At 41.5% G+C, this 24,936-nt stretch overlaps 1 protein-coding gene across 4 annotated transcripts in view; it reads left to right on the top strand.

The window, feature by feature from the left end:
* The window catches only part of PLEKHM3 (pleckstrin homology domain containing M3), a 179,046-nt gene that overhangs the window by 98,574 nt on the left and 55,536 nt on the right, over nucleotides 1-24,936 (top strand). For 3 of the 4 annotated variants that reach the window (XM_002918092.4, XM_011223464.3, XM_034655073.1), the window contains exon 6: nucleotides 3,019-3,082. In XM_002918092.4, the coding sequence (XP_002918138.1) occupies nucleotides 3,019-3,082 (64 nt within the window). Of the gene's footprint in view, nucleotides 1-3,018; nucleotides 3,083-4,764; nucleotides 4,833-24,936 lie in introns of all 4 variants that reach the window. The other variant, XR_004623592.1, reaches the window with a different exon arrangement.

Raw genomic sequence — 24,936 nt, 5'->3', positions numbered from 1 at the left:
AGACACACGCAGTCTTCCAAGACTGAATCAAGAAGAAATAGAAAATCTGAACAGACCAATTACTAATAACGAAATTGAATCAGTAATCAAAAAACTCCCAACAGATGAAAGTCCAGTACCAGATGGCTTTATAGGTGAATTCTACCAAACATTAAAGAAGAGTTAACACCTATCCTTCTCAAATTATTCCAAAAAAACAGAAGAGAAGGAACACTTCCAAATGCACTCTGTGAGGCCGGCATTACCCTAATACCAAAACCAAAGACATTGCCAAAAAAAAAAAAGAGAGAGAAAATTATAGGACAGTATTGCTGATGAACATACATGCAAATATCCTCAACAAAATATTAGCAAACCAAATTCAATAATACAACATTAAAAGGATCATATGCACTGATCAAGTGGGATTTATTCCAGGAATGCAAGGATGGTTCAATATCTACAAACTCAATCAACTTGATATACCATATTAACAGAAAGAAGGGTAAAAATTATATAATATCATCTCAATAGATGCAGAAAAAGCATGACAAAATTAAACATCTACTTATGATAAAAAACACTGCAAAGTGGGTATAGAGGGAACATAACTCAACATAATAAAGGCCATATATGATAAACCCACAACTAGCATCATACTCAATGATGAAAAGCTAAAATCTTTTCCTCTGAGATCAGGCGCAAAACAAAGATGCCCACTCTCACCACTTTTATTCAACATAGTATCGGAAGTCCTAGCTACAACAGTCATTTAAGAAAAGAAATAAAAGACATCCAAATTGGAAAAGAGTAATAAAACTGACCATTTGCAAATAACATGACACTATATATGGAAAACCCTAACGACTCCACTAAAAAACTATTCGAACTAATAAATGAATTCAGTACTGTTGCAGGATACAAAATTAATACACAGAAGTCTCTTGGATTTTTATACACTAATAAAACTACAGAAAGAGAAATTAGGAAAACAGTCACATTTAGACTTGCAACAAGGAGAATAAAATACCTAGGAATAAATTTAATTGAGGAAATGAAAGACCTATACATTAAAAACTGTAAAACACTGATGAAAGAAATTGAAGATGATACAAATAAATGGAAAGACATACCAGGGGCTGGAAGAATTAATATTGTTAAAATGTCCACATTATCCAAATCTATCTATGATCTACAGATTCAGCAGAATCCCTATGAAAATACCAATGGCATTTTTCATAAAACTAGAATAATCCTAAAATTTGTATGGAACTACAAAAGACCCTGAAGAGCCAAAGCAATCTTGAGAAGGAAGGACAAAGCTGAAGGTATCACACCCTGATCTCCCACTATATTACAAAGCTAGTGTGATCAGAATACTATGGCAGTGGCACAAAGCCAGACACGTTAATTAATGGAACAGAATAGAAAAGTCCAGAAATAAATCCCTGCTTATATGTTCAGTTAATGTTCAACAAAGGAGGCAAGAACATACAATGAGGAAGAGACAATCTCTTCAATAAATGGTGTTGGGAAGACTGGACAACTGCATGGAAAAGAATGAAACTGGGCCATTTTCTTACAACAAATACATAATAAATTCAAAATAGAGTAAAGACTTAAGTGTAAAACCTAAAACCATGGAACTCCTAGAAGAAAACATAGGCAGTAGGTTCTTAGACATTGGTGTTAGCAATAGTTCTTTGGATCTGTCTCCTCAGGCAAGAGCAACAAAAGCAAAAACAAACTAAATGGGACTATTAGACTAAAAAGCTTTTGCACAGTGAAGAAAACCATCAACAAAATGGAATAGTAACCTGCTGAATGAGAAATTATATTTGCAAATGACATAAATGATAAGGGGGTTAATATCCAAAATATATAAAGAACTCACAATTCAATATAAAAACAAAACAATTTTAAAAATAGGCAAAGGATCTGAAGACGTTTCTCCAAAGAGGGCCAACAGACACGTGAAAAGATGCTTGGCATCACTAATCATCAGGGAAATGTAAATCAAAACCACAATGAGATATCACTCACACCTGTCATAATGTTTAGTATCAAAAAGACAAGTAACAAGTGTTGGTAAGGATGTGGGGAAAAGGGAACGTAATTTTCTGCAGTCACCATGGAACACAGTATGGAGGTTCCTCAAAAAATTAAAAATAAAACTAAAAACATACCATCCAGCAATTCCACTTCTGGGTACTTATCCACAGAAAAAAAATTCATTTGAAAACAATATGCACACTTATATTGATTGCAGCATTATTTACAATAGCCAAGACAGGGAGGCAACCTAAATGTCTATCAGTAGATGAATGGATAAAGAAGAGGTAGTGTAGACACACAATGGAATGTTACCCAGCCATAAAAAAGAAGGAAACCATTTGCAACAACATGGATGCACCTAGAGGGTATAATACTAAGTGAAATAAGACAGAGAAAGACAAATACCTTATGATTTCATTTATATATGGATCTAAAAAGGCAAAATAAAACAGAAACAGACTTGTAGATACAGAGAATAATATGGTGGTTGTGAGGGGAGTGGTGTGGGGTGAGGGATAATAGAGGGAAAGGGGATTAAAAGATACAAACTTCTACTTACGAAATAAACAGTGATACAGTGTACAGCATAGGGAATATAGTTAATATACAACAACTTTTTATGATAGATGGTAGATTTATCGCAATGATCACTCATAATGTATATAACTGTTCACTTTGTTGAATACTTGAAACAGAATATTATGTCAACTACACTTCAATTTAAAAAAAAAAACCAGAGCATTACTCCTTTTTGTCCTGAAATAAACTCATTTAGGAATTTAAAAAAAAGTCGAAGATCGAACTTTTACTTTCATCTTAGTATCTGTGTTAAGAATAAAAAGAGTGTTGTTAACAGGTTTCTCAGTGCTGGGAGGAAGATTCTCGGTGGAAAGGGAAGGAGGCAGAGGAAAGGGATCTTGAAAGAGACAAAACTTGTTTTGTGGCAGCACTGCAGTTGATTTGTGTTTCTGTCCTTGTTTTCAGAATTTTCCCCAGAGAATACCTCCTTCAACAGATCCACCTGTATTCCCTCGCTGATCTGCAGCAGGTGAGCGCTCAGAAGGGCCATCTCTTTTCTGCTTTTTCACTGGGAAAGTGTCTTAGTTGATTATGGTCTAGGCACTGAATTCTGCCATCATTGGGGTAATTTCTTCATAAGCCCCGATAATTTCTACTCAGAATGGGGGAAAAACCTTATTATAAAAAGGTACTATGGGACAGTGAGAAATGTTGGCAAGGATATGTGGAGAAACTAGAGCTCTCATACATTACTGGTAGGAATGTAGTGGTACAGACACTTTGGAAAACAGTTCCGTGTTCCCTCAAAAAACTAAACAGAGTTACCATATGAACCAGCAGTTAGTTCCTCTCCTAGAATATACCCAAGAGAATTGTAAACTTCTGTCCACATAAAACTTGTACACAAATGTTCAAAGCAGCATTACTCATGATAGCCAAAGAGTAGAAGTAACCCAATGTTCATCAGCAGATTAACAAAATTTTGTATTTCCAGACAATGGGATATTATTTAGCCATAAAAAGAAGCAAAGTACTGACACATGCTACAACGTGGGTGAACCTTGGAAACATCATGCCGAAAGAAGCCAGACAGAAAAGAATATGTATTTTATGATTCTGTTAAATGAAATGTTCAAAATAGGCAAACCTGTAGAGACAGAATATAGCTGAGCAGTTACCAGCACCTGGGGAGAACAAGAGAATGAGGAGTGACTGCTAATGGCCCAGAGTTTCCTTCGGGGCAGATGAAAATGTCCTGGAATTATATGGTGGTGAGGGTTGCACTACTCTGTGAATATACCAAAATCCACTGAATTGTGTACTTTAGAAGAGTGGATTTTATGGTATGTGAATTATATCTCAATAAAAAAATTGTACAAGGAAAAAAAGATCTAAAAGGCAATGACTCTAGGAAACTCTTTGACTTGGGCTGAAGTCAAACAGTTGGAGGACTTTTTAAAAGTTTAATAAAACATAAGAGGGCATGTAAGAGTCAAAATCATCTTTTAAAACTTTTATTAGTGCTTGTCCTTTCAATGATTGACCAGGTTAGCAACCAGGAAGAAAACCAACATCATGTCTGTTCAACCCAAAGTTCTGAATATGTTAAGCTTTGGTTAATCATTTAAATCAACAACTCACTCCTCAGAGGCTTTTAGACCCTAAATGAAAGCAGTACTTTCCATGTATCTATTCTTTCAAGAGTCAATTAGAAAAATTATTGTGACAACTTTCAGAGTGTCTCATACTGCTCTGATTCTGTTCTTTTGTTTGTTGTTGTTTTTCTCACTGGTTGTTTTGCCCAGGGAAATGAGGTCAACTTAAAAACTGTTCAGATCCTTCAGTCATTTTTCAAGACTTTAAACTACTTTAAGTGTTGTTGTTGTTTTTTTTAATTTAAGACGCGTTTTCTTTGTACACCCTGAGGGAGGAAAGTTATTTTAAATGGTAGAAGTGGTTTTAGAGCATTTAGTTGGAAAGTTCTGAGAGAATGGTAGTGTTTTAATTTTCTCATGTGTGTCAAGTTTAACATATTTGCACACATCAGCTTCTCCCACTTCTTCAGTCCTGCACACCCTTTACTACATAATCAAGCAGCAATGATCTGCTGGCTGAGTGGGGAAAAAGGTATATTTTTAATTACTCTTGCTCAGTGGCATATAAGGAGAAGAATCGATTAAAATACCTATTACACACTTACCTATTTTCTAGGACTCTACCTGATCACAGTATCTGAGGACCCACGTGAGAAGTAGGTTTAAAGGCACGGACGTAGTCTTGTAAGTGTGGTTTAAAATAGAATGGGTGGGTTGCAAAGTGAGTGCTCTTTGAGGAAGCCTTTCAAAAATGAGTTTTGATACCAGATGAAGAGAAAGAGTCAGAGAAATTCCATATTCATTTTAGGGTGTCAAAGTAGTGTATTCATTTGGCATGATAAATCCTGCTTTTTAAAGCCTTCCTGTGCCTGTGGGCATTTTCCCCCCTTGTAATAATCAAACCACATATGCCACGCAGCTTACTTAAGTCAGTGACAGCAGTATTCCTGGTGGGCCAGACCATTAGCCCCTGGAGCCCCAAAAGCAGCTTAATCAGATTTCAGCCTCAGTAGTAAAGTGATAGAGGCAATCAGCAGCTCATCAAACTCCCTGGTGGGGGTGGGGGGGGGGCCGGCTAGAGCTCTGTGCATCCATTTAATACGCAACAGCTCACTCTAACCTGGTTCTTTGTGCCTGGTTTTAAGATCCCCAAACTTATCATATTTAGAGGAAGTTTAATTCAATTACTTTTTCTGCCTGAGGTGGTTTAAATTGAATTTAGCTTTTGATCTGTCTGCATCTAGGCTATCAGTACTGAAGGGCCCCTCCACCCTATTTTCCCTTCGTTTCTGAGTAAATTTCAGGCATGTTTTCTGAATCTGAACTGTTCTTGTGAATATGTAAGAGAAGGGAACACAAGAGGAAAAAAATATACTATTGCTCTGTGGCAGAGTGTGTCTGTGAGAGCCGGCAATCCGCCTAACTGATGGAGCCCGCTGCCAGCCCCATGTTGTCCCATAGCAGCTTGGCCTGTGTCTGGCTACTTGGTTGTCCGGTTTCATGTCAGCATCAGGAGTTTTAGAGTAAGTTATTTCTCCCCATTTCATTACCCTCCACACTCCTAAAATAAAGTTCTCTATAAAAGCATCACATAAAATAACTATAGAAAAATGAATTTCAGGGGCGCCTGGGTGGCACAGCAGTTAAGCGTCTGCCTTCGGCTCAGGGCGTGATCCTGGCGTTATGGGATCGAGCCCCACATCAGGCTCCTCTGCTATGAGCCTGCTTCTTCCTCTCCCCCTCCCCCTGCTTGTGCCCTCTCTCGCTGGCTGTCTCTATCTCTGTCGAATAAATAAATAAAATCTTTAAAAAAAAAAAAAAGAAAAGAAAAAAAATGAATTTCAGTTTATAAATTTTGCAGGGGAGTGGAAGATGAGCTAACACAAGTATCTGAAGAGTTACAGATCTTGAATAATGATAATGTAAATATTCTTCCTAAAGGCATAGATTGCTTTCTACAAATTCCTCTTAAGTAAATTTGATTTTTTTCCCATTAGCTTTTATTTAAAAAACAAAATGTGGACATCTTACTCTCCAAAAATCAAAAAAGGTAAGAAATTAATACACATGGTAAAGGGGGACTTATAACTTAAGTATATATAATCTTAAAATAATGTAGTATACAAAACACTAATAATACCTAAGATAAAGATGCTAAAAGAATGCTGATACCAAAAAAATTGCTCCCTTCTTCTATCTCTGTTTTCATTTTTATAAGTAACAATCCCAAAGTTTTGGAGATAGGCTCAATTCAACAATTTGGCTGAAGATTTCACTCTACCTTTATGCTTCTGTTGTTACATTCAAGACCATTTGCTCCCCGCTTCTCATCATTTGAATTTATTGGCCTCTTTGCAGGTGTTCTCCTTTGCTCCTGTACACTTGGCTGTGAGGAAGCAGATAGCAGGGACGGACACTGCTTAGCAAAAGGAACTCCCTCCAGTCGTTCTGGGAGCTGTAGTTGCCTGCGCACTAGCAATGAGTGACAGTTATTGGCAAAATTTGTAGCTGATGCTGGTGCCGAGTCCCTAATTGTCTGTTTATTTCGCCAGTCATTAAGTTGCTCTCTGGGTTTTACTAGCACCTCATAAAGGTAGTAGTTGAACAACAGTCATGACCTGACTGTCATCAGTTGGCAGCATAACATGTAACACATAAGATAGAACCAAGTCCTCCTCCTGCCGTGTAGCAGGTCCGAGGAGGGCAAAAGATGGGAGCAGAGGCTCTCCACATCCTAGGAGCTTGGAGGGGCACTAACTTGAGCCCGTCATTTCTTCGGTTTAGAATTTCAGGTGAATTTCTGTTCAGCATAGTAGATACTGTTAGAAAAATTTATCCGATCCATGCTCTTTGAATGTAAATCTAACATAATATACTGCTGATTTTTTACAAAATAAAATCATATAAGCAGAAACTTTCTGGAGGAGGAGGTGTGAATGTAGTGTTTTGTTTTTTAACTGACAGAGCAGTTCTTTCTAAAGGATTTGGCAGACAAGGGCTAAGCATCTGTGAATGAATGGACAGTATTGAGGCATGTTTTGAAGGGGGAAACTGAGGCACTGCTTTTTAAAAGCTTTCTCCTGCTTTGATACTTCAAGAGGGGAAAGTAGAATAGAATTTGTGTCTTGTTATTTTCTGTCTATCCAGCATTATCACAAATCCACGGGAAGGCTTTAAGAGGAATACAATAAAAAGACAAGCCCTGATGAGACAGTAGGAACAATGCCATAACTCTAAGTGCATTAGCTTTCTGTATTAGCTCTCTCCTTTCCCTGTAGAGTATGTGACAAACCATCTCCTTACTTACATCGCTGATAAGAAAATTCCACATTGTACCAGTAGAATACATTAGTATATGTAAGTTAATGTTCAAGAGATCATAGTTGCTTTTAAGGAGCAAATCAGAACCCTGGTTTAATAGCTCATTCCTCAGACTGTGTAAGTGATAGGAGAATTCTTCTCAAGTTCCTTCTGCTTACTGAAAGAAAAGGTCAGATTTAACTTCTAAGTTTTGGTTACCTGTGCTCTTGTGACAAAACCTAAAATGTATATTAATGACTAAATCTTCTGGTGTTACTCACCTTTGGGGCATATGTAAGCTAAGCATTGAATGATTCCATTTGTACATGATTCATGAGAAAGGATACTGGATGATCCCATGGGTGAGGCAGCTGCTTAGAGTAGCCCCTCCTAGCCGCCCCTTCCACCACCTACCACCTACCTCCCAACATACACACCCGTCTTGTGGGATAAGCACCTCCCCTGGGCCCTAAATTTCCAAACGAGACCCTACCTTCAGGCTAAGGCAATTTGGATTCCAGTTAATTCAAAATATTACCTGAGAAGAATAAATTATTTTGGCACAAATTCTTTTGTCTTATTAATAAGTTAAAAGTACAGGATGGTATTCAAGGGGAGATATATTTCAACAGACATGATGATGAAAGAAGATGGAGCAGTCTGGAATTTGGAGTACTTACGAACGAGATGTGAAGTGGGAAGGATGCCAGTAGGGGAAGGCCCATAGCACTCAAGAGCCATGAGGAGAGGGAGGAGTAAATCAAATGCGTACTACCTTTCTAGAGTTGCCTAGAATGGTCTGAACTGCTGATTCTGTGCTAAAGCAGTAAACGCTTATGCTAAGCAACTGGGCATGTAAATATTCTACGTATCGACGGAAGGATGGATGAATACATACACTGTCCCAAACTTACTAGCACACTCTCCCCCCAAAGAAAAACAAACTGATTTAATGTTAGCCCCTAAACAAAACATTAGAAATGCTGCTCTGTGAAACAATGCACAGAATTCCAAAACCAAAGTAAAAATATACACTTGTTATGTATTGGGATAATGGCATGTCGTTCATTGTTGCAAACTTTCCAAACACTAAACATTCCTCAACAGCTAGCCAACTTTTCAGTTAACTTTTTCACTAGTCCTTTACACCCATAGGACTTAGAAACTGTCATCTCTGTGACCTAAACATTTATCAAAATGGGCACTGGAAATAAAACAACACAAATGGTTGTCCTACCATGAAGATTTTCTAGCTCGCAAATACAATCACCAAAAGGCAATGTTTAAGACATTTCAAGGCCACTTTTTAAAAACAGACTTTGCTGAGTTCTTCTTTGAGGAAGTATGTGAGTAATTTTGCACGGCCCTGCCCCACCAAGCAAACAATCAGAGAAAGTTATTCTCTGTGGGCGCTATTCAGAGTCAGCACACAAAGGCCGAGCCTAAGTGGGCACCCAGCACAGCTGCCCTTTCACCGAAGAAGCAACAGGTGATGACCTTTATTCACACGAGCCTGACATCTTTGAATCCACAGTCCACAGGAACACAGCGCCTCAGTGCCCACAACCAAGTCACCAGTCTTCAAGCCTCAGCAGCCTGAGGAACTTGTATTCATAGCCTCTCAGCACCCCTGATCCCTGCGCCATTGTCCACCCAGGCATTAGCGGGCAGGGTAACTAATTAGGAGCATTCGTATTTAACAAGCAGAAAAACAAAGTGTGACAGCTTGCCTGTGTTGTTCCATGGCCAGGGCCTGTGTCCGCCGCAGCCATCACGGCCTTCAGAAACTTCTGAGGTAATCTGGGGCAAGATAGGAATGAGGGCTCCATTAAAACATCACTAAATCTCTGTTAGCTACTTTAGCCAGAGTTGTTCTAATCAGTGAGTTAGAAAAGAAGACCATAAGTTACTGGGTGGGGAGCACAAATGATGCCTTTTAAATAAGCAGATTTTTCAAAAGTGAGTGTATGTTTCAGGGGTAGAGGGAAGGAATTGAATGTTCCTTTTTGAAGAATTGGCAGGGAGGCACCACAGCAAATGGAAAGTCCCTGTTTCTCGGGAGCGGTGTACCTTGAGTAGCTGCTGAGTAGTTCGGGCCTCATGCTCAGTCTTCAGGGGTTTGCAGATCCTGGAGGAAGGGGAAGTGACAACGACAGGTGCCTGGGCTGGAACCTGGGTCTTCTGACTCCTCGGCAGGAGGCCTTCCGTCTTTGGAGTCTTGACTACTGGGTTTTTGGTGTTTTGGTGATGGGGCCAGTTAGCGGAGTGGGTGAAAGCAGGTGATTGACAAGGTGGTGATACAGATTGTTCTTTATGCCAGCTGGTTAGTCTTTCTTTGCTCAGAGAACACTTCGCCTGTCTGTCTGCAGACCCAGGCACCACACCCAGCTACAGCTGCACACCTGGTCCACAGACACAGTAAAGGATTTGGGAAGGTGGGCGGGGCGGTCGCAGAAACTGTGGGTAGCTAAGGGCCCTGTATTGCTCTTCTTCTTGGGAATCCCGGCCAAAAAGAGGACCACGTGTTGTAAGTGCTGGATGGAGAGCCTCATCCTCCAGTTGAGAAAGAGCTTGGATGACATAAGGATTTCAGAAGTCATACGGGAGCCCCTCAAGCATAAACACCATAATAGATGAGGTAGCAGCCGCAGAACTGGATGGTTCTCAGTCAGTGCCGAAATCGCTTTCCTGGAATCCAGTTTCCTGGCCCTGCTTCTACTTTGACTTCCAACCATCTGGGTTTTTTGGTTGTTGTTGATTTGGGGTTAGTATTATTGTTGTTGTTTCCCGTTTATAAAGAAGCAGCTAGAATACTGAATAGTCGAGGGCCTGCTTTCAAAGACATTTTACTTAAGAACCTAGAGTAAGGTTGGTGTCGATCTTACCGTTGGTGGAATTAGATCCTCCCTGCCTAGCCCCTCAGCCTGCCGCTTCACACACAAATGTTGTTAGTCACTAGGAACAGGCAAGAATGGATTGGCATCCAAACTAATCTGTCACATGGTCAGAGAAATAACTGCCACATGGGCAGTTGCTTCATGGGGCGTAAGTCTGTGCATTAGTTATCTGTTGCTATATAACAAATCACCTCAAACCTTAGTAACCTGAAACAAACGTCAGTCCGTGGGTCAGGAATTTGGGAGCAGTTTAATTGGGCATTTTGGGCTCGGGCTGTGTTAGGAGGTTGTAATTCAGATGCTGTTTGGGGCTGCAGTCATCGGAAGAAGGCCTAACTGGGGCTGGAGGCTCTGCTTCCAAGGTGGGTTACCTCCACAGTGGCCAAGAGCTGGTGCCGGTCGTTGGTGGGAGGCCTCTGCTCCTCCTCACGTGGGCCTCGCCACAGGCTGCCTTACGAGCGATCTGAGCCGGTGAAAGCCAGGCAGAGCGAACTTTTGTAGGTCTTGGCCTCGCAGGTCAGAGAGCCATCACTTCTGCCACATTCTGTACGTTTGAAATAAATTGTAGTTTGCAAAGATGGCTGCAACAGCATCTCCCATCTCACATGCCCTCCTTGCATTGTGACTCTGACCTTCCTCCCATCAAGAGGTGGGGTCTGTGTTCCCTTTCTCTGAATTTGGCTGGGCTTGTAACAATGGAAGTGATGCTAGGATGCTATGTGGCTTCCAAGGCTAGGTCATAAAAGGTGATACAGCTTCCACCAGGCTCTTCACCCTTGGAAGCAACCACCATGTTGTAAGGAAGAAGCCAAACCAGCCCATGCACAGAGACTACAAGGAGAGGCCACATGTAGTCATTCTAGCTGACAGCCATCATCAACCACTAGGCATGGAGTGAAGATACTTTCAAAGTGGATTCCCCCCGTTAGTTGAAACTCTCCTCAGCAGAGGGAACAGATATAGAACAGAAAAGCCATCTCCAGTACATCCTGCCTGAGCTTCTGACTCACAGAATCTGAGAATAAAATGATGGTTTTACACCACAAGGTCTGGGGTATTTTGTCTTGCAACAGTGGTCACTGGAACACCAGTAACTCAACTGTTTGAAGGCTTCCTAGAGGCTGTGATCTAAGTTGAAACGTGAGGGCCTATAGGCAGAAGCCAGATGGAGGGGAATGGGAAGAGAACTTTCAGGCCTTGGTAGTTTCCAACCTGTCAACAACCTAATCTGCAGTGTTTCTTTCGTGGAGGGAAGCAGGAAGAAGTTTTCATTACTGACTTTGACATTTCTGAAGAACATTCTGTCTGCATGCTTCATGATTATTTTGATAAATTGTCTCAACAAACATTCATGGAATGAATATGATGGGATCGCTTTACTTTCCTCAGAAATGAATGTGATAAAAAAAAATCTGTGAAATAGTCTCCAGGCTAGAGCTACACAAGAGTGTGGAGTTTATAATTTTTCTATCCCACCTGTGCTCCTGAAACATGAGCCAAATTCTCAGTCACCAAACCCTTGGCTGGGTGTCTCCTCCCTATTCATTCATTCATTCATTCATTCATTCAGATGTTAAGTACACACTACGTGCCCAGAGCGATGCTGGCCCGGAAGTTGAGGGAGCTCATTTTCTCAGAAAAAGACTATTGATTCTCACTGGTTATGGTCAAACTCCTGTCCTCTGTCTTTGTGCCAAGAACTTCTGGTAGAGGCTGCCCATGACCATGCTCAGCCGAAGGACATCCGGCACGATTTTACCCCCTGATGCCTCCTGCCAAGCACTCTACTGCGTTGGTAGTTGGTCCTCAAGGGGCCGGAGGGACCATGAGAAGGCTGTCTAGCCTGAAGGCTAAGGAGGTTTCCAGCATTTTCACAAAGTTCACTCACTTGCTGTTGCTCCAGAGATGGAGCGGGATGGCAGACTCTCAAGACGGCTAAATTAGCACACGTTCTTTGTTGAAACCCTGGGCTGCGTGTGACGGTGGCCTGCACTTCAATCTGCGTTTGGAACTTGTTGCTTTTTGGTAATACTGCCCCCGTCTTTCTGAGGAAAAATCAGAAGGCTGACTAGAGCAGCCTCTCTTACTGTTTTTAAATTTCTGGCTAAATCCTAGTGAACCATCAACACATTTGCTCCTGGAATTTTAAACAAGATTAAAGTCATTTGTGACAGCAGGGAACATCTTCATAGCCCAACAAATCAAGGAAAGGTATAGGGAGCAGCACGAGTCACTCAGCTGCTGAAGTATTAATAAGCCCAGACTTCTGTTAGCTGTTGAACAGGTTTCTTGTCACTCAGAAATCACTTCTTTCCCGAGAGCCAGTCATTCATCTATCCATACGTGAAGCAAGTGATAAATGGTGTATTATGTACCAAGCACTTACTGTGCCAGGTCTGGGGACAAGATCGGAAAGGCACAGCACCTGCCCTCTGAGAACATTCTCTCCCGGTTCTGTACTGGTATGCCAAGCACATCGCAGAAGCAGCCTAACCATTCCATTCTGCATTTAAAGGAGACCCATATGGCTTTAGAACAGGGTTCCTGCAGGGGCCAGGCAAGTGGCATCCATGACCGAGGCAGGCCCAAAAGGAGACTTCAGGTTGTGATGAGAAGCCAGAGAGCGTCCCCCTCTGAAGGGGACAGCTGTTTCTCAGTAGCCCCAGAGTTGTCATCTCTTCCCATTTTCCAAGAGAAGCCGGAAATCCGTATTTTTATGTGAAATTTCTCAATATTTAAACACTCTGCAGGCCAAACAAAACACGGCCACTGGTTTTGACCTCTGCTTTATAATAGAGAATGCCAGCTTTTGTTCCGTCAAAACTAATGAATGCTCAATTACGAGAAGGAATTTGGAGGTTGGTGTTAGATTGTGCTCCTCAAAAGGCTCCGGACCCCATCCTAAACCCTTGAGATACTAATTGACAGACTTGCACAGGCTGACAGCTGGGCTCTCAAAGTAGACACACACAAGGAAACAGGCCAGCTATTCCAGGTCACTTTGCAAGGTCAGGGCAGCAAAGCAAACATTAGGAAAGCCGAAGACAAAGGTCAGGTGGCAGCAAGGAAGCCCTCCATTTCCTTGAACTGTTGGTTAATAAATCATACGCAAAAGGTATCACCAGATTCCCTCTCTCTGGCACTGCTTTGTGAGGTGGAAAATTAAATAGAAATCAAAATTAATATGGCTGTCAGGAGCTTTTAGGAGACCAGCAGGCCAGTGTGAGGCCAACATAGGATGAAGTTTCTGCCTGGAGCAAAGGTCTCCAGAAGGGTGATGATACCCGGTGTTGGGCACTGCAGAGGGCTTGGATGGTACGGGGTTATGTACTTGGAGCCTGGCTGCCCACATTCAAATGCCAGCTCACTCCAGACTCACTAGGTGACCTCGGACAAGTCCCTTCTCTTCATAACTCAAGAAGCACTTCTTCTCTGAAGTCAGGGATAGTAGTAGTACCTTCCCCCAAAGTTGCTGTGAGGCTTAGAGGAGTGAAGATGTGTAAGGCCCTTAGAACGCCGTTTGACACTTGGAGCTCACTAGTGGCACAAGTACTGGGGTTAGCGCTGGCTAGGAGATGGGGACCTTTCGTAAATAACTCCCTGTGGTTTTCTCGAGTGGCACCAAGACACTGCATCTCTGAACACCAGACGGCAGCCACAACACGGGAGTCCTGTTTGCTCTACCTGTTTTGCCTCTCAGACTCTGCATGGGCTCCCGGCCACAGGATCCTGCTGTAGCGGCAGCATGGCCCAGCACCTTGATAGGGAAAGCACAGAAACCCTGGGTGGGCTTCGTCCTGCCTCCAGGGTGGTCCTAGACCAGACCTCCCCAGTGGCCCCACAGGGCAGCTCCCCTTCCAGAGCCTCCCACCCCCACCCCTTCCTAGCCAGGCAGTGAGACCTCCCTAGAGGGCTGGGCTAGATAGAACAAGTCAGAATCACACGCTGGCCTCCTAGCCTCACCATCTTTCTTTGGTCTTGCTAAGAGGCCTTCAGCACATGAACCAGAAGCTGAGTTTTGGCTTCCCCAAAAAAGGTAGGCACCTCCAACACCTGTCTCTTGGAAGAATGCGTGCCCTTTTGGTGGGCTGTACAGAGATCATCTTTTTAATTTTAACAAAAAGCATTCTTTAAGTTTTCTAGAATCATACAATGTACATTTTTTAAACTTAAAAAATACTGAGTCCACACTGTTTCTGTAGCTATAGAAGGGTGGAGCTTAGCAGACTAAACTGTTGGCAGAAACAAAGAGAACCCATGTTTCCTTCCCACCTGCAATTATAGTTTTACTAGCTTGTAAAGCACACGTAGAATTTGCAGTACATTCTTCCTTTGCAGTCGGGGGAGAGGCCCTGCTGTGAGTGTAATTGGCTTTCTAGCTTCCTTTAACGTGCAGGTGGAAGGGAGCCGGACTGAAGGACCTTCACTCTTAGAATTAACTGATGTTGAATTGTGTTTAAATTCCACGCATCTCCCTGAATGCATGTGTTCCATTAAACCTTAGGAGTGGAAACACAGCTTACCTCTGAAAATATCCCCATCCCTGTCCCTTCTTATGGCTTTACAAAAATGGAGGTTTTTTTTTTTTTAATGGATTTTTAACCCCTGAAGGGATTATTCTCAACCCTGTTAATCCATGTGTTAAAGACATAGGGCATCTTTAAATAACAATTTCACACAGTACATCCAACTTGGGCCACTTTTTTCCTCCACCTTTGGCTTTGTACAAATCTGTTCGCAAGAGAATCTCGGACTATTTACTACTTTATTTCTGGAGCCCTAAGTTTGCTTATTTGTGGAGTGAAAGGTTGAAGTAAACAATTTTTACAGCCCCTCCCAGCTCTAGGATCTTGGTTCCATAATCCTTGAGAAGTGATTAAATTGTAGAAGGCACTGTACATTTATCTACTTTCTGGGACTTCCTTTCCAGTTTTCATAACTGGGCTCTGCATAGCAAGAAATCTGGAATGAAAGCTAGATACCCGCTTCTTCAGTTCCAGGGGACAAATGTCAAAATTTCCATTTGTCAAAGATCAACTGATGTTTTGACTTTTTGTTCTTAAATAGCAGTTTTAAGCATTTTTACAAATAGGATCTTAAGGACAGCCTACGAAACAAGTCAGATATACTAATTTTATATAGCCCTTAAAGACAAATCCACTTCATAATACCTGACAATCTAGTGGCAGTTTGAATAGTGCCCAGCATGCAAAAGTTGGCCAGTAAAAATGTGCAGAAGCTAATATGCCATCTAGTGCGATTGCTCCTAGAATGGGCGGCATCAGTCGGGTTATCTAGTGAACTAGGAGTTGGCGTTTGTGTCAGGGCTAACAGCAGAGTCAGGTAGAGGACAGTAAAAGAATGGGGCATCATAAGGGAAGGCGTAGACCCAAAGAAAAAGGGAATCTGAGGAAGGACGTTGTGGAATGGATTCTCAGCTGGAGCAGAGGTCAAGGGTACAGAGAGAAAGTCTAGACAATCCCAGGTAGTAAAACTAGTGTTTGAGTTTCATCTTTTTCTCTTTTCTCTGCCTGCTGCCAGCTGGGGGCAGGGACTGATCATCTGACAGAAGGAACGAGAGAGGGCCAGGACTCTCAGTCTGCTTGCTTCATCCCAGAGTTGTGGAGGCATAGCCTCACTGAAGGCAAGGGGCCTCTCATTTCATGGCACTTAGTCAAGGAGGGAGGAGAGGGACATTCAGAAAACCTACGAGCCAGGGTGACCATAGTTCATCCTTTACCAAGTCACATAATATCTCTGCTGCTTAAAGTCTTTATAAAATGAGAACATGGTATTAATTAATCATAGCTATTTTTATTACATGTTCAAAAATGTGACTTTTATTATAGAGTGCTTACTTTAGGCCAGACCGTGTTCTAAATCTATGTGGATTATCTCCTTTAATCCAAGTAGCTGTCTAAGATAGATACTGTTATTACCCACCTTTTACACATGAGGGGGAACTTGCCTAAAGTCATCTAGCTAAAGTGGAGGAGCTGAAATTCCAACCCAAGCTGTGCTGTTCTAGCACATATCCTCTTTTGTTTCAGTTTTGTATGAAACATTTCAGACTTACTGAATCAAAGAATAACAGATATGATCAGCTGCTTGGTTACCCCTGCAGCTGAAGGATTCCCTTCTCCAATGGGCACACACTCTGAATCACTACATTGTACTATTTCCCGCCCACACTAACATTATTTCGAGAGGCATCCTGGTACCAAGACCCACCTGGCAGCAAGGCCAAGCCCTACCATTGCTGAAGCTCCACCACATCTTACCACTGGGTAGGAGGAAATAGAAGGCAAAGAGGGGAATAGAACTATGTAAATGGACCCATCACTAGACTCAGAACACCAGCACCACATATGTAAAAATTGCAGTGCCCAGGAGAGTCAGTGTAGATTTTGTGATCGTAGCGGTCAGGCCCAGGTACCTGCCCTGATTCCCCCAAATAGTCCAAGCCCCTAAAATTTCTACAGGTCAGTTTTATCCGCTGCCGTCGTGGTCAAATATTTTTGTTCTTTCCAACCCAGTGATCAGTAATCGTCAAAAACAGCAAAATTCCAGAACAAAGAACTGGATAACACACGGAATGTATTATAGTCCCAAAGGGAAAGCATGCTAATTACATATGAATTTATGATACTATGAATTTGCTTTTTGTTTTTTTTTTTAAGTTTGGACTTAGCATATTCTATATTCATAGCTATGGCTGACCTGTGTCAGTGTGTGTTTATATATTTATAGCTAGTCTGCTTCCAAAAGGGCTTTTGTGGTAGAGCTGCTGCTTGTTCTCTTCGTGTGTGTGCACACGCACGTTCATAACTGGCTAATTTTAATTCCCCTCCCTTGTCATTGGTTTAAATCATTGGCATATGCCCTTATCCAAGATGATTCTTAGCTGCTCAGGATCCTGTGTGCCTGGAGTTCTGCTAGCATCCCTCCCACAGAATGTGGTTAGAAAACCTAACTCTTCTAGAATTGCCTTCAGCCTAAAGGTTCCCCTCAGCTACTGGAAGAATAGAGAACAAAAATCTGATGCAGCTGACATTTTAGGTGTGTATGTAATTTACCAAATTGTTGACCACTCAGCTCTTAGTCAGTGGTCACAAAAAGAATTAGAAACCCTCCCCTGCTACCCCACAACCCAAAGAAGGAAGGGTGTTAGTTGGCTTTGGCACAGAAGCCTGCTGGCACACAGTGTCACACAGCAGCACAATGGTACATTTTGGCCACAAAAGGCTTTGGGGTGGCGGAAAGGGCCAAAATAGTTGTGGCATAAGTTGGCCAAGATATTAAGCAGATCTGAGTTTAATTTGACATAAAGATAACAACTCTTTTTTTTTGTTTTCCAACTGGCTGCTGCTTTCTCTGTCTCCATGGGACCAAAGATTTCAGCCAGAAGCCAGTTCATAAGGGCATTCAAGTCCTTTCAAAGTGAGACATGTAATGGTCTTTACACAGGCTTTCACGTTTGGCTGGACAAGATGGAGAGAGGATAAAAAGACACATGGGGATCTGGGAGAAGCTGAAAATGGATCTTGAGGCTTGAATTCCTTCTTGAGTTTGCTTAAGCCACATTGCCTGAGCTTAGAATAGAGAGGCAGGCAGTCTGTCTCCTTGGGATAAGGAAAGATTTGGAACTCAGCTACTGTGAGGTCTTGGCCCCTACTGTGTATTCTGGCTTGTTTTGTTAGCACAAGCAAGTTATTCTCGTTTCTTGCCTCTGGGGTTTTCTTCAGCACACTTATAAGCTGTGAGTCTCCACCCCACTGATGGGGTGGACAGAATGGGATAATGAAAGGGGTGGAGAGACAAGTTGCTTCAGCTGCTTAGGATGAGGAAGGCAAAAAAACTTCAGACCTTGGAGCTAGCTTCTGAGTCCATCGAGGCCAGGGAGGGTCGGGGCACCACAAAGACTGAAGTCCTCACTTCCAAAGGTACTAATGGGGCCAGCTCTGCTAGTTCGGAAAACCAACTAATAGTCTAAATTGCAATTTTACTACCCATGAAATGGTTAACAGTGGAGGAGAAGCTGCAGAATTCTGCAAAGTAATCAATGAAGTGTAACCAATCAGAAGGGATTATGAGATATACCTAAAAATGGTAAATGTTATATATATCTACCACAATAAAAAGAATACTAGCTTCTTTTTAAAAAAATGATTATGAGCACCACAGGAAAGCACCAGCAATCCTTGACTTAGGGACTATGTTTCACGACCTTCTAAGTATTTGTTAAGTGCTAGGTACTATGCACTATGCTGTGGATTCAAAATAGGTGTAGGACAAGACACACATTCTAGATGGGCAGTATGCTGAAGGCGTCCTCTGAATGGACAGGAGATACATTAGGAGAAAATGAGCAACCCCTTATACCCACGATCTGGAGGCGCCTGCCCCGTTCCCAGGCTGGGGGCAGAGAGAGTACGGTTGCAGGATTCTTGCCAAGACTATGCTGTGCATTCCCTGAATAAAATGTGAGCTTAGTTAGTTCGTAGGCCTGCTTGTAAGGGCCTTTTAAAAATAATCCACAAGGGGTACCTGGTTGGCTCAGTGGGTAAAGCATGCAACTCTTGATCTCACTGTTGTGAGTTCAAGCCCCATGTTGGGTGTAGAGCTTAAAAATAAATAAATAATATAAATGAAAATAAAAACAGTCCATGAGTGGAAAATTCAACCTTGAATGCAAGTCTTTATTCATCCTGGACTCCACTACTAAAAACGATACCTGGGCAAGAGGAAATATCCAATAAATATGGAGTGAATGAATGTGTCAGTTACAGGAAGAGGGAGACAAGGATGAGAATGAGCTCAAAAGGGGCTGTGCATTAATTCAAGCTATGGTACTGCATAAGTGAGCATTTGTGAACTGAAGAGCTCACTAAACTAATCTTCTGTTTTTCTTTGGGATTGTTGAGTCCTGAGTTTGGACTACCAATTTTCAAGTAAATCTTTAAATAACCACAGTCTGTTGTTTACTATAGCGTGCCCTCTGAAAGGCAGGGTAGTGTCATGGTTGAGGGCATGGTGTCGAGCCAGACAGCCTGGGCTTGTATCTTAGCTGCACCCCTCACCTGCTGTGTGACCTTGAGCAAATAACTGAAACTTGTTATGCCTCAGTTTCCTTATTTGTAAAGTGGGGATTATTAAAGTACTTATTACCTCATAAGATTGTGAGGTTAAGGGAGTCACAAATACATCAAGTGCTCTGAGGAATGGCTGGCGGATAGTGAATATTCTGGGAGTGCTGTTGTTAAAAGTCCCTCACAGTCATATTAACAAAATTCAGTTGATTTACACACTGTAATGAGGCTTTATCAGGCACCCTGTGACCAGGGGTGCTTGCTTTCTCTGTTTTATTCTAACAGTTAAAGCTATCTGTGAACAGCAAGAACACTAAAACAGACATTAGAAACTGAAATGATACAAAGGGGATTCCCTGCCTGGACAATTTGATATATATTTCACATCCTCTTTCCACCACTACCACCAATCTTTTCTAGTTTAGATGACCCCAATTTCTCCATCTCTGACATGGGTAATAATTTACCTTCCATGGCTGATAAGGGAGCAAATAAAATATATATATATATAACTTTTATTGAAGTTTGTGAGCAAATTAAGTGTAATAGAAATGCCTTTTCAAATGGCCCAGCAGAAATCATGAATGCTGGCATTTAAAAAAATACATTTAAAATAGTAGTTGAGGGCGCCTGGGTGGCTCAGTCGGTTAAGCATCTGCCTCTGACTCAGGTCATGATCTCAGGGTCCTGGGATTCAGCCCCATATCAGGCTCCCTGCTTGGTTGGGAACCTGCTTCACCCTCTCCCTCTGCTCCTCCCTCTCCCTCTGCTCCTCCCCGCTGCTCGTGTTCGTTCTCTCTCTCTCTCCCGTGTGCGCTCTTTCTCTCTCTCAAGTGGATGAATAAAATCTTTAAAAATAAAATAAAATAAAATAAAATAAAATAAAATAAAATAATACTTGAGGGGCACCTGAGTGACTCAATTAAGCGTCTGACTCTTGATTTCAGCCCAGGTGGAGATCCCAGGGTTGTGAGATTAAGCCCCGCATCACTGGGTATGGAGCCTGCTTAAGATTCTCTCCCTCTGGGGGCGCCTGGGTGGCACAGCGGTTAAGCGTCTGCCTTCGGCTCAGGGCATGATCCCGGCGTTATGGGATCGAGCCCCACATGAGGCTCCTCTGCTACGAGTCTGCTTCTTCCTCTCCCACTCCCCCTGCTTGTGTTCCCTTCTCTCGCTGGCTGTCTCTATCTCTGTCAAATAAATAAATAAAATCTTTAAAAAACAAAAAAAAAAGATTCTCTCCCTCTCTCTCTAAAAATAAAAGTATTTAAAAATAGTTGACTTATTAGTAATCATAGCTTTATACTATTGTTTCTAAAGTGTAAGTGATAATAGCCAACAGAAGCATAAAGACGACAACACGTAGCCATCATGATAAAGAGATAAAACTAAAAATATCAGAGTTTGGTGGGGTGATATTGCCAGTAACATTGCATTTAAGAACAATAGCTTTTTCTACTATCAGGTCTTTCTTATAGCATATTCTTGATAGTAAATTACTTTTATGTAAGTGTGTACAAATCTATATTATACGCGGTCATGTGTTTAAGGAAATGGTCTCCTTTCCATAATTTGAAAATTCCTGGTAACTCCATTTCATTAGCACCTTCTCACGTGCTGTTAGCTACCCGCTCCCTATGATGCCCTCTCATTTATGCTGCTGACATTACTTTGTGACAGAATTATGATTACTACAGCTAGTTTGGAATTCTTTAAAAAGTGAATGAAAAACACGGAGGAAAAATTAATAACCTGTGCACGGGGAAGGGCTGGGGTGGTAGGAGCAAGGAAGGAAGGCAGCTTGGCCCGGGAGTGGCTCAGGAGTGGCACTGGAAACGGGAGAAGAAAGGGAGCTGGCTGCCTCAAGACATGTTATTTTTACTGCGGCTTCTTGCTCCTCTCCACCCCCACCTCTTCCAGTCTGAGCTTTGAATACAGTTGAATTTTCACCACAGAACTTGGCTAGATCTCCTCAGGGACTTTCTCTTTCCCATCTTTCCATAAATTATAGGTTTGCACATGAGAACAGAACAGATGATTCCCATTATCTTTTGGGTTGGGTTAGGATTTTTTTTTTTTTTAAACCTGCCCACTCTTAAATGTGTATCCTAGTTCAGGGAGGTCGAGCTTTTGTTAACATAGTGGCGTATCCACTATCGAATTGGTCTACTCCTCCTTAATAGAATGGTTTTAACCTGGTTTCCTTGACCAGTATGATTGCGATAATTTTCCTTGGCCTTTAAATACTCACAGGAAGTCAGTGCTCCAGAAGAGCCGGCCCTTGCCTGAGTTAGTCACCAGTATCCCCAGCACTTGAACACCACCTGGCATACTGCGGACTCTGCTTGAATGTCTGTGGAAATTTAGCTCCTTGCTTTGGTGGTTAAGTGACATTTCTAGGGCACTGTTATACTTTCATAAATGACCCATTCAGATCATTGTAATCAAATAGATCCAAAAGTGTTCATTTACCCCAGAACATAGAGACCATTTATAGGTAAGATGTACTACTCACTAAAAGCGAGAGCCACTGCTAGTAGTTAAGGTTTATCGAGCTCTGACCCTGGGCACCCTTTAAAGAAAAAAAAAGAAAGAGAAAGATTTTAAGTAATCTCCACGTGGACCCAGCACGGGGCTTGAACCCCAACTCCAAGGTCAAGAGCTTCATGCTCCACCGGCTGAGCCAGCCAGGTGCCCCTGGGCACTCTTTTCGATTAGATACCTGGACCAGATGCAAACTCAGTAAAGGAAGGGGAAGGGAATATACCATATTGCATCGGAGTTTATTCTGCTCTTCATGGTCTCCCCTAAAGTACTCAAGCTAAGCTTTCTAAAAGGAGTAGGTCCTAGGGAAAAGGTGCAAAGGGAAATTAGAAGATGTGACTTCATTGCACTTCCAGCATCTGGAACATTCTCTTGCTTACGGACATAATAAAAGTAGAGTGAAGGAATTTACAAAAACTGTCCTTGACAGTGTGGGAAGAAGAACAGGTAACATCTTTAAGAAAGAACAGTTAACATTTGAGGCAAAATTCAACAGAAAAGGTGAGCGACATTCCTGAAAAGGCAGAGCAAATGAGGGTGAGGATTGGCCTGATCAGAAGAAGCCTAGCAATCCAGAGGTCTGTAGAGAAAAGGGAGCATCTTACAAATGGAGGATGATGACAGCAAAAGGGAAAAGCTGAAGTGTTCAACTTGGGACACTGGAGGAAGAAACAGCCAGAGCTGAATGGAGAGGAGGAAGAGGCAATAAAGGTTTTATCAAGAAGCAGGTTCTAGGGATGGAATAAACGGTCCCTCCCCGGGAAATGGACAGGGACTAAAGAAGACAGATATTTTTAAAATCCAGATCCTTCTGAATGAGGCCACCATCAAGGTAGACCCAACACAGGGTCTAGAGCTTGCTATAAATTTCCAAATGACCTTATCTTGTAGTCTAACAAACTCAACGTGTACTTGTCCACTATCTCTTACCCTACCCAACCTTGACCAAGGTCTACTAAATTAGTACCCTCTCTTTCTACTTGACTGCCCTGGCAGTGCTGTTGTTCCCTCTGTACTAAATATAGCTCCAGGGACAAAAGGGATGAAACACATGAAAGGCAACAGCTTAGGATATGTTAATATATGTCTTTCTTGTTCAGGACCAACTAATCTATCTCAGGAGCCCCCTAGAATGACTGCTTTTTGATGTTAGCTTATTTATTTGATGATTTAGTGATGAGTAAGTCCTCCCTCACTATATTTCGCAATACGGATTTAATCATAATGTGTAGCCACTCTGAGGGTTAAATCCTATGTTAATTCTATTGTTTACTCTAAATAGAGGGGACATTGATTTCATAATTAAAAGCCTCATATATTTAGATGGCCTTTTTTACCTAAGTAGTGACTTACAGTTAAGACCCTGAAAGCCTTTCTGTATGGCGTGAACTTTCTGTGTCAAAGACATTGTGTACTATGCCTTAAAGGCAAAAAAATATATCACTCAGCAGTGTTTTTAGCCAAGAAAATGGGGCATGGAAGGAAACAAGCCAAATGAGCAGTAAATTACCATAGATGCATGTGTACAAAGTTATTCTTTTAATTCAAATTACCAAAGAATGCTCATTCTTATTCCCTAGCTCTCTGTTCTCTCCAGAAATATGTTACTATATTACTTTATGCCTGATACAACTTAATATAGGCCTTCAGCATCCTAATTTGGCATTCCTCAAAGTGTGGGATATTAAGAATAACATTTTTGAACTCTTAATGTGCTATTTACAGTTCTGTGAGCTTTATGTGTGTCTACTCATTTGACCCTCACAACCGACCTGTGAAGTGGGTTATTACTGTTATGCATTTCTTAGATGAAAACCTTAGGCAGAGCAGGTTAATAACTTGCTCAAAGTCACCAGCTAGTACATGGAAAAGTCTCAGAATTTGAACTCAGGCAGGCCAATTTAACCCCTGTGCTTTTAATAACTGTGCAAGGACACCTCTGATTCCATGGAATTTCTACCAAAATGAAATTGGTTGGTACAAGAGATGCTTTAGACAGTGCATGGACATGGCATTAAGCGACATGTAATTGCGTCATGAGAAAATTATTCCCTTCAATTCTCTTTCTGTTCTTGAGGTTAAATTAAACAAAGATTTATTCTGGTGCTGCTGTGACTTGAACCCCTAACACCTGCTAATTTTTTTTTTTTTTTTTTTTTTTTTGAACAGAGTTGGCAGCAAGCTCAGGGTCTTCCAGCCAGTTGTGTTATCTCGATTTTATGGCAAGGGATACTGGTTTCCATTTATGGTATTCATATAAGGCTCTCATTTTTAAATAAACTTACTTGAGTCAACAAATGACTCCGTCTAAATAAAGCATTAAGTAAATATCACAGGTGGAATGCAGCTATGACAATGTTTGTGAAAGTGTTTTCACATGATTGAAGTTTGGGAAACACTGTCCTGATTCTTCTATTTTGAAGTTAACTTTAAAGCAAAGGTTTTGGCAAACATTGAGTGAGATTCCTTGTGCTCTTATCAAAAAGATCCCCACCTTCCCTTCATGGATTGAGGACTCATCTGGGATGGAGTTTTCACTAGGTCATACAGAAGGGAGAAAAATAATATACGGTGGTGAATTTTTAATACCATCATATAGGCTAAAATTTTTTTTTCCTGAAATCATACTATATCTGCTTTTTTAGTTTTAAAATCCCATTACTTTCTTATGAAATGATAGTGATAGTCAATAGATCATCTTTAATATCCTTATTTGGCAGAAGTAAAAATTTGAAACTTTAAAAAAAATTGTGCTGATCCAGAAAACATGAAATTTGGGTGCCATACATGGTAGGATTCCTCTTTATCACTTAGCAGTCTTGCGTACTTCAGGAAGGATGATATGTAATCATGACAAACTCTTTCTAAAGTGCATTCAAGCATTTTCTTAAGGGAAATTATTAAAGAGATCCTGCTTATGAAATTCTCTCGTGTCTGTTCTCTAGGTTTATAGGTTTG

The sequence above is a fragment of the Ailuropoda melanoleuca genome, chromosome 2 (genome assembly GCF_002007445.2).
Source record: "Ailuropoda melanoleuca isolate Jingjing chromosome 2, ASM200744v2, whole genome shotgun sequence".
NCBI lineage: Eukaryota > Metazoa > Chordata > Mammalia > Carnivora > Ursidae > Ailuropoda > Ailuropoda melanoleuca.
The sequence above is the reverse complement of the archived record's forward strand: the minus strand, read 5'-3'. Positions and strand labels throughout refer to the sequence as shown.